General features: G+C 40.6%; 1 protein-coding gene across 5 annotated transcripts in view; it reads right to left on the bottom strand.

Annotated features, from left to right (window-relative positions):
• Positions 1-343: 343 nt before the first annotated feature.
• ec (echinus) overlaps positions 344-14266 on the bottom strand; it is a 66690-nt gene continuing 52767 nt past the window's right edge. For 4 of the 5 annotated variants that reach the window (XM_012362308.2, XM_067355885.1, XM_067355884.1 and 1 more), the window contains 8 exons: positions 9260-9394; positions 8158-8322; positions 7348-7482; positions 6762-7031; positions 6305-6679; positions 5768-6187; positions 5313-5613; positions 344-5239 (listed from right to left, as the gene is read on the bottom strand). In XM_012362308.2, the coding sequence (XP_012217731.2) occupies positions 1479-5239; positions 5313-5613; positions 5768-6187; positions 6305-6679; positions 6762-7031; positions 7348-7482; positions 8158-8322; positions 9260-9394 (5562 nt within the window). In that variant the 3' untranslated portion in view covers positions 344-1478. Of the gene's footprint in view, positions 5240-5312; positions 5614-5767; positions 6188-6304; positions 6680-6761; positions 7032-7347; positions 7483-8157; positions 8323-9259; positions 9395-11481; positions 13344-14266 lie in introns of those variants that run through there. The other variant, XM_067355886.1, reaches the window with a different exon arrangement.

The following is a 14266-nucleotide window of genomic DNA, read 5'->3' on the forward strand; positions in this document are numbered from 1 at the left end:
TACCGACGCGTCGGTCAATGAGAACGCCTACCCGCGCGTTCATTATATTCTCCTTTTTTTGTACAAGATAGACTGTTGATATGTATTTTTTTTTAACAGAACTCTTTGAACCAGAATTATTAACGCAAAACAAAAATTGAAATTATTTTATTTACAATTTCACAATTAAATGTAATTTTGCTATATAATGAGAAATATGTGGATAGCACATTAAAAATTAAAAGATATAAAAAATAAAATAGATATTTTTTATTTTAATTTTAATAAAATATATGTAAAATTAATTATAAAAATGTACAGGCTTGTACTAGTATTAACTAAGCTATCAATTAAAAACACGAAGTATATTGTAAGGTTTCTTTATTATGTCACAATAAAAGTAAAGTATTTTTAAAACAAAATACTCATACAAAAAGTATAAAACATTTGTACATTGAACTAGCACTTGGAAGGTAATACAACGTAACGTAATACATGTTAATACGCATTTACTTCGAAAATTGTTAACATAAAATAAACTTCACGCAGTCTCAGAGATCAAGTTTCGTCTGCTTCCTACTTAGCTCTTCTCTCTAATTTGCAATATGGTTTCTAGAGATAAGTTCTACGTAGCATGGCTAGTATCACAATTCCACTTCTCATCTTCTCAACAAAATACGATATGCACAGGGAGCATGTAAATACAGAAAATGAAATAGAACTTTAGGTCGCTTAGTTATGATATAAAATATTGGTTTTGCTTATCTTAAGAAGTATAATTAAAATCAATTTATATATAAATAAAACTGCTATGGATTTGAACAATGCTGTACTTTAGAGATACGTTGATAAGTTTCCTGTTTTATAAAATATTAAGATATCTAACAGATCTTTTAAAGTTGTGCTAGAGTCTACGCGTTACAATAATAATCTAATTCATTAAGCACATCAAAATATGTAAAATGACGAGTTAAGTACATGCAGGTTTTTTATACTTAATATAAATGATAGAAAATAACATTATCGCTAATATTTTACACAAGCATTATTTATAGCTGCACGATAAGGGTCTCTAATCAAATATCATCTAATATTTATACAAGTATGAATAATATTTATATTTAATATTTCATCGAATGTCATTTAAAATGTTAGTAGAATATTATACTTAATTTTACATCTTATTTTGCGAAATCTAATTTCTCGATTAACTAAAGATTTAACAAGTTACATGCAAATAATTTCAAGCGTGCAAAAACTGAGTATTATATCTAATTTTATTTAGTTATATTTTTGCAATTATATGCACTACAGTTAATTTGGATTATAATATAATACTAAAGCATCTGTAAAAAATGTAAAGACTCTCGCAAGCGTCAATGGCGTATTATCTGTTCACACAACAATCAATTACAAGGAAAGGATAATGCTATTTCTTCGTCAAAGAAATTTGACATTCGATGAAACCGGCAAGCCTTTCAATCGGCTTAATGAACGGCTCAAGTGGCTTTGTTAGTCGGTCGAAAGCGCGACATGTAAAAATCGCAATCCGTGCAATAAAGCGTCGGCTCAAGCACGTTTCTCTTCCGGCAGAGATTGCAGGGTGTTACGCGCGCTCTCACAGCTGCCGCGATGCTGGTCGACGTTTGTAAGGAAGACTGCGTTACTATTGGCTGCGTCATCATCGGAACGACTTTGGCAGTGGACATCGCAAAGTTCATCTGTTTGGAAATCGGAGGATGCTGATAGGGTGGATACTTCACGTTCGGCTGTATCTGTCCGTTCTGCAGAGTTTTAGGATACGCCTGATTTGGCACCACACAATTTTGTTGATCTATCTTCTGAAGTGGTGGTTGTCGTTGATAGCTGTCGTGTCTTTGCTGATAGTTCTGTGTACTTTGCTGTTGCTGCTGCTGCTGCTGCTGCTGCTGCTGTTGTTGCTGCTGTTGCTGTTGCTGCTGCTGCTGCTGCTGCTGTTGCTGCTGGTAGGAGGCGGGCACACTAGGCGGTGGTTGATACTGCGGTAGCGGTTGGCCCATTCTGTTCTGCGGATGAACAGTTTGATAAGGATGACCCTGATAGGAACTTTGAGAGTATTGACTTTGACACGGACTCGGCGATTGATTAGGCGGATACGAAAACTGTTGCTGCGAATGCTGGACAGTTATCGGGCTTGCATTGTGAGAGGGAATCCTTTGATTCAACGCGTTCTGTTGAATCATCGTCTGCTTGTTCATTTGATTATGCTGCTGCTCCAATTGATAATACGTTCCGTAGCCGTTCTTCTGCGGCAGTACTTTTTGCATGCCATTTTGAATGTACTGTCCGTGCATCTGTGTAGGATAAGGGCTGGCTGGCTTCTGAGTTTGAGATAAAGGTATAATCTGATTTCTCGGATGAGTCGTTTGCGTCTGCGGATACATCGATTGTACATATTGCGTGTATCCGTTCTGTGTGTATCTGATTTGCTGTTGCAGCTGCGGTAAATAAGACGCGGTGGATTTTGCAATATTCACAGGCACGCCAGCATAAGTGTCTCTACGATCGACGACATCTTTCCCTTCATTCGCACAAGATCCGCAAGATTTCTTGTCCGCCAGTGATCCGATAGAATCGTTTGAATTTTGTCGTCCAAATGTAGGTTTAATGGTGTCCGGAATTGGATTAACGCTCCTCAGCTGATCCTGGAAAGGTGTCGCCGGCATGCTATCGGCTTCGCTCTTTAAAGGAAGAGTCTGCTGTTGGAATTTCATGGCAGTGTTCTCGCGATTCATCTCCGCCTCCTGGAGACTTCTGATTTCTCGCAGCACTTGAGCAGTTTCAGGTTTGTTCATCGCGGAACGCAGGACTCTCTCCAAAATAGGATTCGGTATGTACGAGTCCTTCTCGTCGTCCTCCGCCGTTGCAACGAGCACCACCTGGTCGCAAAACGACACGCTTTTCTTCTTGCCTATCCGCCGTTTCACCTTTTTCGGGGCAATGTCCTCCTCGCTTGGCAGTATCGTCGTGTTTTGAATTGTGTTCTGCAACGCCACTTCGCTGATGTCGTCTTCCGGATAATCAACGGGCAAACCATTCTCATGAGGCAGTGTCAAGGACATAGATAATATCGCGGCATTCAACTCGCTCTGCTGAGCATTGGAATTGTTCGGCGGCACTGCCGCAATAAAGGCATTTTGACTGGAATTCGATTCAAAGCTCGAATTTAAAACGGATTGAGAATTTGAAGGTTCGGTTTTCGTAAACGTTACGATATTCTCGGAGGATAATTTAGTTGATTTTGTTTCCTCCATCGATAACGATTCCTGGGATGTAAGCATCGGAGAAACGCAGTTCTGTTTCGTCGGGGATTTCGCGTCTGCTTCTAATTTCGGAGTTGGTTGCAATTTAATTTGTTCGAATCTGGCGGCCATGTCCTTCACCGAGGAAACGACCCGCGGACAGTCCGTAACGTCGCGACCTTGATCGTATCCCTGTCCGAGAGTGTTCATCATCAAGTCGCTGGTTCTTCTGGCGATAGTCGACCCTTGGATTGTCGGAGTCCTGACTTTGGGAATGTCCTGATTCAAAGATTCCTGCCTCTTCATCTTCCTCTCTGCCTGTTTAGCTTGCAGCTCTCTCAGCCACGTTTCACTCGATGACTTGTCTTCGTCCTCGTGCTCCTCCGGTCGCTTCTCTTCATTTTGATGCTCAGCCAAGATCTGCTCCCTCTTGCTTTGCAGCTGCGCCAAGAGACTGCTGATCTGCTGCCCTTCGAATTGCTGCACACGTTGTTGCGGTTGAATGGAACCTTGATGCTGTGAAGCCTCTTGTAAATGAATCGGCTCATCGATCGGCGGCGGCGGCGGCGGGAAGTCCTCGCTAGCTTGTCGTGAATGCGACACCGAGTGGATCGACGGATACGGAGGAGGCGGGAAGTCCTCGCTTGGCTGTCGCGAATGTGAGACATTGCTGTTTTCAGGATAAGGTGGCAAAGAGTCCGGCTGAAACTGTTGCTTCGTGGGACTTTGTTCATTGTGCACGTCCGCACGAGTGACGACGAAGGTCGGCTCGTAAAATATGCCGTTGGCATACTGCACGACGTCGTCCTGAATCCTGGGCTTGTTGTTGTAGCTCGGTTGACACGTTCCAGAAATATTGGTGCTTTGTTCTTTGTAAGACGGCAAAAATGGAAGAGAATGCGATTCCGAAGAGTAATCAGAATAGTTGGAATTTCTATTCGCCGCGTTGGACGAGTTGCTCGCATTCATATGATTCCAATAAGCGTTGTTCTGATCCTGCGACGAGTTGGGCGCGCACCGACCGTCCGGCAAAGGATACACAGCCTTGTCGGATTGCTGCTCGTTGTGCACTTCGCCCGAACACTTAGACTTGCTAAGCTGAGAAGTGGTTCTGAGTGGCGGGGGCGGAGGGACTTTTGCCACGTGTAAGACTTTGCCGGCGCTACCGTGGAAGCTTTTCCTCATCAAACGACTTCTCTCAAGATTCGGATTACTGGTGTTTCCAGGTCCGCCATTTCCGGTGAACTCTAAGTGTCCCTCCGATAAGTAACCGCTCAGCGATTGACTTGCGTCGTTTCCTTTCAAACCGACGCTGGAATCGTCCACTGATTGTTTCGGTAACGTGTTGGCGGATCCCTCCGTAGCTACGTTCGTCTGGCCGTCCTGTCCTTCTCGTAAATCCGGCATGCTTCTGTTCTTCCTTTTGATCAGGCCGCCCATAAGCAATTTCCTGCGTATCTTGTGCTGCTTTTTACCCTGTTTCTGCTCGGCCGCAGCCGTATTGTTAGGCTGCGCGCTTCTGACAGCAGTTGCATTGGGCTCGATGATTTCCTTCGGTTTCTCAATCTTCACTCCTTTTGGAGACGGCGATGATCGGGATGGCGCTATCGAAAAATCCTTTGACACGTTCTTATTCCTTTCCTCGCTTCTTGCGCGTTTTTTATCTTTCTTGTCGTCGTCGCAACGTTTTGTACGACTGAACAAGCCAGTCCTTTGTGTCGGGCGATCGTAAAGCATGTATTCCTCGTCCTCAATAACGTTCACTGCTGTCGCTTTGCTGCGTAGAGTCTTCTTCTTCGGTAAAGTGGCGTAAATCTCAATACTCTTCGTGGCTGGTTTATCCACCACTGTCGTTGGAGCATTTATCAAAAGTTCTCGACTGTTTTGCCTTGAATGATTCCCTTTATCTCGCGAACTCTGTCTCGAATGTTGACCCGATTTACTACTCTCTCGCGAATGTCTCCCTTCTAATGCTCCTTCTGAAAAAAGTACAATGTTAGTTCTACCGTCTTTGCATACCTTACTAAAATAATCGATATTTCAATCGCTTACCTTCTTTGTCACCGTTAACGGTTACTTGTTCTTGCAGCATTCTCCTGTGTAAACTCCTCGTTCTCATGACACAAGTATTGTGTTTCATTCTTGCTATCGTGATCGTCTGAGGATTATTATACGGAGCGTCCATCGCGGCTCTGGCTTTACTGCTGGCAGCACTGCACAAGGCCACGGCTGTGTTAAGATCGCCGGCATCTTCGGCGGCGCGAGATTTATCCAGCAACGCATCCGTTTCCTTGCACAATCGTTCGCAGTCATCGCCGGAAGAAGGCTGATAACCCTCCGGTATTTGAGCAAGCTGTAACAGACAATAATCGGGTTAAAAACAAATGCACATAAATAGCTTGTAGCAATTGTAAAATGTAAATATTAAAAATTCTATACAATTTTAATTTAATTAAGTTTAATTAACAATTTTAACAAAAATTTTAATATTAATATTTTTTATTCACCTGTAAATTATGCTTTAGACCTTGCTGAAGTGGAAGACTGTCTGTAGAGGATAAAGAATACGAGTCGTAGCCGGCATCGTAATGACCGCTGCTACTACTCGATAGTTCTCCAGATTTGCTAGGGCTTTTAGGTATGCCCGAGTTTCTTTGCATTTTATTAACAAGATACAGATATGAATTGTCCATCGTAGTCGACGAACTCGATGACGCGCTGTTCCGATCACCGGACCAATTGCCGGAATCTCGTCTCCGAGGCACGTTCATGTGATCGGGGATGCTAATGCCATCATGCGGCGCTGATCCCACGCTTAAACTACGTGTCAACTGCATCTGCTGTTTTTTCTGCTGCTGCATTACGTTTTCTACGGCACGGCGGCTAATATATTTCGACTCTATGTCACCGTCCACCACATCTACGCCCTGTGTAAATATTAATTTGAAATTAATATACTGAATGGTATAAATCACTTTCTCTTCGACAAGAGAAAAGTCGATTTACAAAAGATCATTCACGAATAATTGATTATCGCAACGCACCTGATTGCCAAATATGTTATTTTGAATGTCCGTGAGGTTCTGATAATCACTGTAAATACTTCGTTGAGTGTAATGATGAGGCGGACTGTCAGGATTGGGTGTGATGGCACGCCTGGCAGTGTTGTTGATGGATGGCTTTTCGGGACTAGGCGTAATCGAACGGCGAACATTGTTCTTCGGAGAAGTCTTGAGACCATTACCATTCGGAAAAGGGACAACAGTCTTCGGAGCGTTTTCAGTGTTAACAGGAGTACCGGCGGGCGTCGCGTAGAGTAGTAACAAAGGCTGATAACGGCCTCTTCTACACTTTTCCACGACCTGCTCCCACCGAGGTCCAATCTCCTTGACAGTCGCATCATCGAAGTAAATCCACACCTAAACGTTTATTTTCCCAATTCGTCAATTGAATTGCCGTAATTTTAATTATCAATTAACGCAAACGTCAAGCAATGCTGACCTTCAACTTTGTGTGGAAGAAGAAGGTAGAATAATGCTTCCCGTAATAGGTAACCACTCCCACAAGATTATGCACGGTCGAGGCACCCCATCGGGAGTCCACCACACTATGGAAGACGTCGCTAAGCCGGAGGGACGTGCCTACAGTCGCGAAGACATCCATGATATGCTCCAATGACGGTCGTTCGCTGTCCCAGACAACGCCAACAGATACTATTTCCGGCCGATTCATCAGAGTCCGGCATATTTGAATTTTTGCTCCACAAGAACTCTGGATAAAAGAAATGGAGAAAAATTATATTTTTGTATTTTTCTTGCAACGCCATCGCCCATTTTTATAATACTAATAGTTGTCGAATCATGTATAAGTTTCGTTCGGCATGGCGTCCTACTTTCAAGAGAAAGTTTAGGACGATCACATGTAAATTCGTGGAACAAATGAATGAGTCAGTTTTACGTCACTCGCGTAATCTTCTTAAAAAATTTAATACTGAAAAAAACCGCAAAACCAATGTCAAAATATAACGCAGTAAAACGTTAGTTAGTCACTCAAGCATTTCGCAAAGTGTCAGTTTAGCCTTGCTTACCGGACAGTCACGGATGTCACCCATCCCGCCAGCTCTTCGGAGAAGTTGTCCAAACAGATCCGGATTGTTTCTCAAATTTAGCGATGTTTGATGAGCCTGAGATGTCAAAGCTGATGCAGACACGTAATGAACCATCTGAAAACAAAAGGAAATATATATATAATGTCTTTTATTTAGAAAATATAAATTTTTTAACAATTAAAATCTATGAAATACGAAACAATTGATTGACAAATTGTTATATACAATAATATTCAGGAGATAAAAGTTTAAACTTTACTTGTGGTTTATTACTAACAAAATTTTCTTTATTCCAATTTTCTAAGCTTCTTTTCCACAAAGCCAGATCGAAAGAAAAAAAATAAAGTGTTAAAAAAGATTAAGTGTGGTATTATGTTTTTAAAAAGATAGCCATCTACAAAAAAGAAGAAAAAGATTTATCTAAGGTAAGGTTCAGATTTTACCTGAACCTATCCGGCCCCACTTAAAGAACAATGTAAGAAAAGCGGAAAGGTCACCCGCAAAGATGCAAATAAATTTGTGAAATTTGGCGTTTCGTCTCGGAACGAAATTTCATTACCGGTTCATTCTTACGTGTGTGAAAGCCACTACACGGTAAATTCACCAAAAAAAATGAATAAATTTATGCAACAAACATGCAAAAAACTTTTAAAAAGTAATAAATTTATTTATTAAATAATTAGAAAGACATCATGTTTACATTTTTTAAATAAAACGTTTCTCGAACATTTTTTATACTTCACAATATAGCAATGTCGAGATAAGAAATACAATATTAATTATACAAACCTGTGTAAAAGGCAGTGGCTCCGATGTCGCACCGCAAGCTCCACAGACGCTTTGCTCAACGAGCGTCATGGCAAACTTCTGATGCGGCACACAATGCCTCGCGCTACACATATCTTCAGCCTCTCCACTCGCAATATGGAGGTGTATGCGTAAGAGAATGTTTTCCTAAAATTGAAAATTTTTTTCTCAGCAAGCGAGCATTTCTTTCCATCGCAATTTGTAAATGCATTGCAAGGCCAAGTTAAATACGTAACAGCTATCTTCACTATTTATTGCAAAAAATTCCAGCAGCTATATTTTCTAGTAAAAAAAAATGCTTGTCAACTTTAATTCAATACATGATAAAAAACAGCTAGCTAGCTTGCATTATTCAATAAAAATATTCGCATTTGAGAATATGCAAAATAACGGTACGCCACGATTATGTTACTGTCCTTGCATCTATTGTACGTTCTCACTGTGCGAGTACCAGCTTGTATTGATATTATTCAGTCGAGTGTTGACATACATACAAGCATTCTAGCGTCTAACGTGACTGTTGTGTAAACGAGAAAGTAGTATCTCGGCGGTATTTGCAAGGCTCAGTTAAGATCGTTATTGCTAGTCCAATCTCATTATTGCTAGTCTATAACTAGGTATCATTAGAAGCGTTCGATCAGCTTTGAAATATTCAATAACGAGTATAGCGGGTTTCTTCCTTTACAAGAAAAAAATCTTAAGAGGGATTCGATTTAATTCAATTACATTTCGCAGTTGAGCCTATCTGTGCCTTAAACATTCCTGTGTTATTAGAAAGAAAAATCGATCCCTCTTTTCGTTCTTACGGAATATATACATTTATGTGTTCTTTAATTGGAAACATATATTGTGGCTTGCGAATCTTGAAATTCAATTAATTCACAAAGAAAACCATAGAAATTTCAACAATCGAGAACGCGATCTATCGCGGACGATCGAGCGCGCTCTCGTTCGGATTTGATTGGTCGTCAATTGACGCGTTACGTTATGTGCATCGGTATCTCGCTATTTCAATCAGAGGTAACAGCATCCGGAAAACCCAAAATAATTAACACTTACGAAACCCAAAATGATTAGTACTTACGAAACATTCCGCCGCGTCGTCCATAAAACCAAGTTGGAATCTCTGTTGATCGAGAAAGCTCTCGGCTAGCGCACGACGCAACGTATCGGGTGGTAGAGCGCTCTCTTGAGAAAACTGTAGCTGCGAGAACAAGTCCTGAAACAAGACAATGTGACGAGGATTTAATACGGAAGTTACCGAAGAAGATTTCTCGTCGCTGAGTTTCATCAACGCGCCGACGAGAATCCGCGAAACGTAAGTACGTTACGCGGATGGCGTAAATAAATAGACACTTCATTGATGTATATTTTTGTTTCCTTGCATAAGAAACAGACGGTATAAATTATATCAATAGTAATTCGTCGATTTTTTATTCAAATAAAGATTCGATTCTCCGTAATATTACATCTATTAAATTCTTGACGTTTTTATACTATATATATGCCCACTTATTTTTATAGTGTATGTATTTTTTGTATTAGCATTTGTATTTATTTTTGTCTTATTGTTAATATATGATGCACGACGAAGAGATGTAAATGTGTAGCGGGATCAATAAAATCAATTTTTATCAGAACCCTGCGGCGACTTAATTTTATTCAATTAATTACTCAACTTTATTTCACATTATTTTATTTTATTCAATTAACTATTAAATTTATATACTTTTTCAGTACTCTGAATAAAATAAACTTTACTTGGCATGGAAACTTTAACTTGTAACCAGCTTCGCTATAAAACATATTGAACGAATTATTTTATATTGCATCTTTGATGATAATGTTCGTAAATATCGTCTAAATAAACGAAAAAGAGGAAGAAAATAGAGATTAATTTAAATTTTCTTGTGCAATGTTATGTGAGCTCTTACATCACCACCGATAAAACCGTTGGTTCTAATGATAAAATCACATGTAACGCTGAACCTACCGTACTGCTCTGCTTCTCTTATTTCCCTAATCAACATATCCGCGAGATAATCGGACGGTGCATAAATAATTTCGCAAAGCGCAAGCGATTTTGCAACGCGGAGAAGACAGGCGAAGACCCGGCGAGATACGCAATGGGACATCGACCACACGTTACCTCGATTTTTGCGGCTTACGTCGCCGCGGCGATGCATGGCAGAGGTCAAATAGAAGTGCCGCGGACCGGTCGTAATTCGCGACCTATCGGCAGCAGCCGGCCTTTAGTGGGTTTCGTAACTAATCCCACCCCCCCGCGATTGCTGAGTAGCGGTTACACGTAGAAAGTCGGCGCAGCCGACTTCGAAGTGCTTGCTTAACGCAGTGTTCAAATAAAAATGTTAGTCAAATGCAAATAAAAAAGAAAATAAACTTGCGACGCGCCGTGCGAACTGCAATGCGAGTCGCAAATTCGTTCTTGTTTGTCGAATATGCTAAATGACAAATCAAAATTAATGGAATGCAAGATGATAAGCCAGATTGAATTTCGAACATTTCACGATGAAATTGAATGGCTGAGTCGGAGTTCGTGCCAGTCATTCTGCTACGTCGCGTCTGAGTTTACCGAGGTGGCAACCTAGTACACTATGTCAATTCATGTCTGAAGTGAAATTCCTCAATGAAAGTCGTGCGCTAACTGTGCACGGTGCTGACAGATGTGGTACGCGTTCTGGTCGACGTGAAGTGATGATACTAACGGCACGTCCATGTGCACCAGGAAGAGAAGGACGTGGCACCTGTTCGAGACAGGTTTGCCGCCTGACGAAGAAGAAACCAGCCGGCGTGCGCGTCACATATTGTGTTAGACCGAGTAAAATCGATGAAAGCAGTGTTTTATCGAACATCAATTTCAGTCGCGTATTACGCGTTTAACGAAGCATTCTGAGATACAAGATTGTGTAAAAAAAAAAACTTGTTAAAAAAATAATTAACTTTCGATATCATTGATATCGCCTCGATATAAAAGAGAGAGTAAATGTTAACTGCATGCGTATTTCTGAAGCCTTTCACACGCTCCGACACTCTCTTAGACAAAGCCGCAGTCTATAATAATTTGAGAGAAATTATACACGTGTTTATTGTCTTAAGGTAGTTGGCCTAATGATTAAATTCATTATGTTCCATTCAAAATCATTCGATGATTCACTGTAATTAGATTAATTAACGCTACATTTGCCATTAAGAGTACTACGACGCACGTACAGCTTCAATGAAATTTCTAACGCAACTCTCTAAACTGACTTTTAATTAATATAGAGGTTAACAAACAGAACGTACTTTTTTTAAATCGCTCAGCTCGACGTTGCACACCGAGTCTTCCTTCTCCATGCCGCTATCTTCCCCTTCTTCTTTGATTTTAACTTTGGCTTCAACCCTCGTCTCATTGTCTTTTACTTGCTGATGAGATACACACGACGTCGGCGTCGTCGATGTGGACGTCGTCGCCGACGCATTTTGGCGGACTTTTATCCACTTCAACATTTTTACATTTTCAACACGCTCAAGATTACGAACACTAATTTCCTTGTTTTCGTTCCATGATTTGATGAATACACCATAATTATCTTCAAATGTTAAGTATATTTGTATATCGATAAAGATTTATGAATTTATTCGGGCGCTCTAAAATTGAAGCCATCATGCAAGATGGATCTTCCGGTTTAAAATTAAATATGAACTTCTCGACAAAAAAACACCTCGTGAAAGATAGCACGATAACGTTATTTCTAGTGTTTACTTAAAACACCTTACTTGTTCGCCTGATATTTTTTTTACTTTGGAGATCTTCCTTCTTTTAACATACATCGTTATCTCCTCTGTTTGCCACCTCGTGTGAGTTAATATTCTTGGGGTGCGATAGCTGTGTTCCATTCGCAATAAATACGCAGTAAAGTGAAGACAACGACCGCTTCTTATTGTCCAACCCTTTCGTGTTTTTCTATCATCTTCAAAATAAATTTCTTTCCTGCTTTTCGATCATAGATTGCCGATGATGTAACGCGGTGAATGCTGCAGGCGTGATTTCATGACGCAGCTTTGAGTAATAACGCTGCCAACCGCAGTCGCCGTATATCAGATAAACGAGAGAGTGTTTAAGAACACGAAACGACGAAGAAAGGAGACGCGAAGGTTGACGATGAGCAAGCAGTTATATCTTAGGCAACAGCCAGGCAGATGCCTCTTCGTAAAGAACGGAGGAAGAGTCATATCCAGTAACCGCATGCCGGATATGCCAGCAGAACCCGTTGTCAGATGAATCGTAGTCTCAATTAAAAACGTAAACTCGTTTACGTGAAGTCGGTGAAGCCATTCCCTCGATTCGCGACACGCATAAGCTCGCGATTCCAATTCTTTTAATCTCAATTCCGAGCGACGACTTCTTCGCGACTCCGAACGATATTTTCGAAGAACTCGTTCACTCGCCAGCGAACAGGCATCAAAGCGGACTCGTTAGAAGAATTTCAAGTAACCGCACGGTGGAGATCTTCTTGGAGGATTTCCAAGATGGGAATTCCTGATGATTGCATTAGGATTGCATTTCTCTATGTTGTATCTCGTTAGATCGAGCAAAATAATGGCTCGTAAATTTACAACGGGCATTTCTACAAATGGCGCCCTGAAATCGCTTCCCTGATTGCGTTGAATGATGTGGACCACTTTATTCTATCTTGGAGCACCACGTGCTCTCCGCCATGTTATCTTCTCAAGACGACAAAAGGAAACCTTTTTTATCACAATTCTACTTTTTATCTTCATTTCTCTTTACTATCTAATAAAGATTCAACGTCGAAAATTATACTATCTATCATTGTTATGTTTACAGAACACTTATGCACCTTCCACAAAAAATATTGCAATCACTTAATTGAAAGATCCCATCGCGAATCGCCCTCTTACTGTCACTTTCACTTCAACTTCGGATCGCGAAAAAGCACAAAGACGAAGCACGGACGCACAGCTTCAAAAGTTAAATAACACGATTGCACGGAGAAACGTGAGGCAAGAGCACAGAACTACCTGCACGCAGCACCGTGCACCCGTACCTGAAGCCAGCCACGACTCGCGGTGTGCTGGCGAATATCCCCCCACTTTCCCCCGATTCTCTTCGTCTTCCTCTTCTTTCCAAGGAGCCGCACACGGTGTGCGTCCCCTTCACGCTCTATCCCACCTTCCAATAGACCCAAGACGCCAATGACGTCACCCGTTTAGCTGTCCTACGTTCACCTACCTACCTGAGCGGCCAGCGGCCCAGCCAGGACCGTAATTCTTAGAATTTCAAAGTAACCAATTTCTCCAAAAAGAGATAAGCCAGATAAATCAATCCGATTCCGCTTAAAAATGTATCTTCTGGTTATCTTTAGAAATCTGGTTATCTCGAAAAAATCGCAACAAGAGCTATCATATGATAATCCGTTATTCATAATAAGATTATTTTTCGTGTAGTCTTAGTCGCAAAGTCCTGAAATGTTGTTTTGGGATACTTTAAATTATATGCGATACGGATTGTCCGCATTTAAAAGCACAATGAAAACTCAAATTTCAATATTTCCGTCGCTACGAATGAGAAGAAGTTATTTTATTGTATAATAGTGAGATAAATATGCTCGTTCAAGTTGAACTGACAAATAAATTAACAATATCGCGAGATTCGCGTTTCTAATATTCAGCTAAACTGAATTAAGAAAATCATAAGGAATAATCTCGATAATCATATCAATATATGTATTTAAATATTGTATAACATAAAAAATATAATACATATATATATATATATATATATATATATATATATATACACATCATTGCGCAAAAACATAAGCAGCTTCGCCATAATGTATGAGATATGATCGAGTCTTATCACTGATGTACGCGATGCACGCGAACAAGATTTGATAACAATGATTGAAGAAAGAATACGTATGTAATCTACTTGAGTTCATTAAGACTAAAGGATTGCACTTGTACTGCGAAGAATTGACCTCACAGTAACAAGCAGGAACAGTGTCTACTAGATCTCGTCGATATTCAAGCGTGGGCACTGTCGCGTAAGAGAAGTAGCCAC

This window comes from Linepithema humile, chromosome 5 (assembly GCF_040581485.1).
Source record: "Linepithema humile isolate Giens D197 chromosome 5, Lhum_UNIL_v1.0, whole genome shotgun sequence".
In the NCBI taxonomy this organism is placed as follows: Eukaryota; Metazoa; Arthropoda; class Insecta; order Hymenoptera; family Formicidae; genus Linepithema; species Linepithema humile.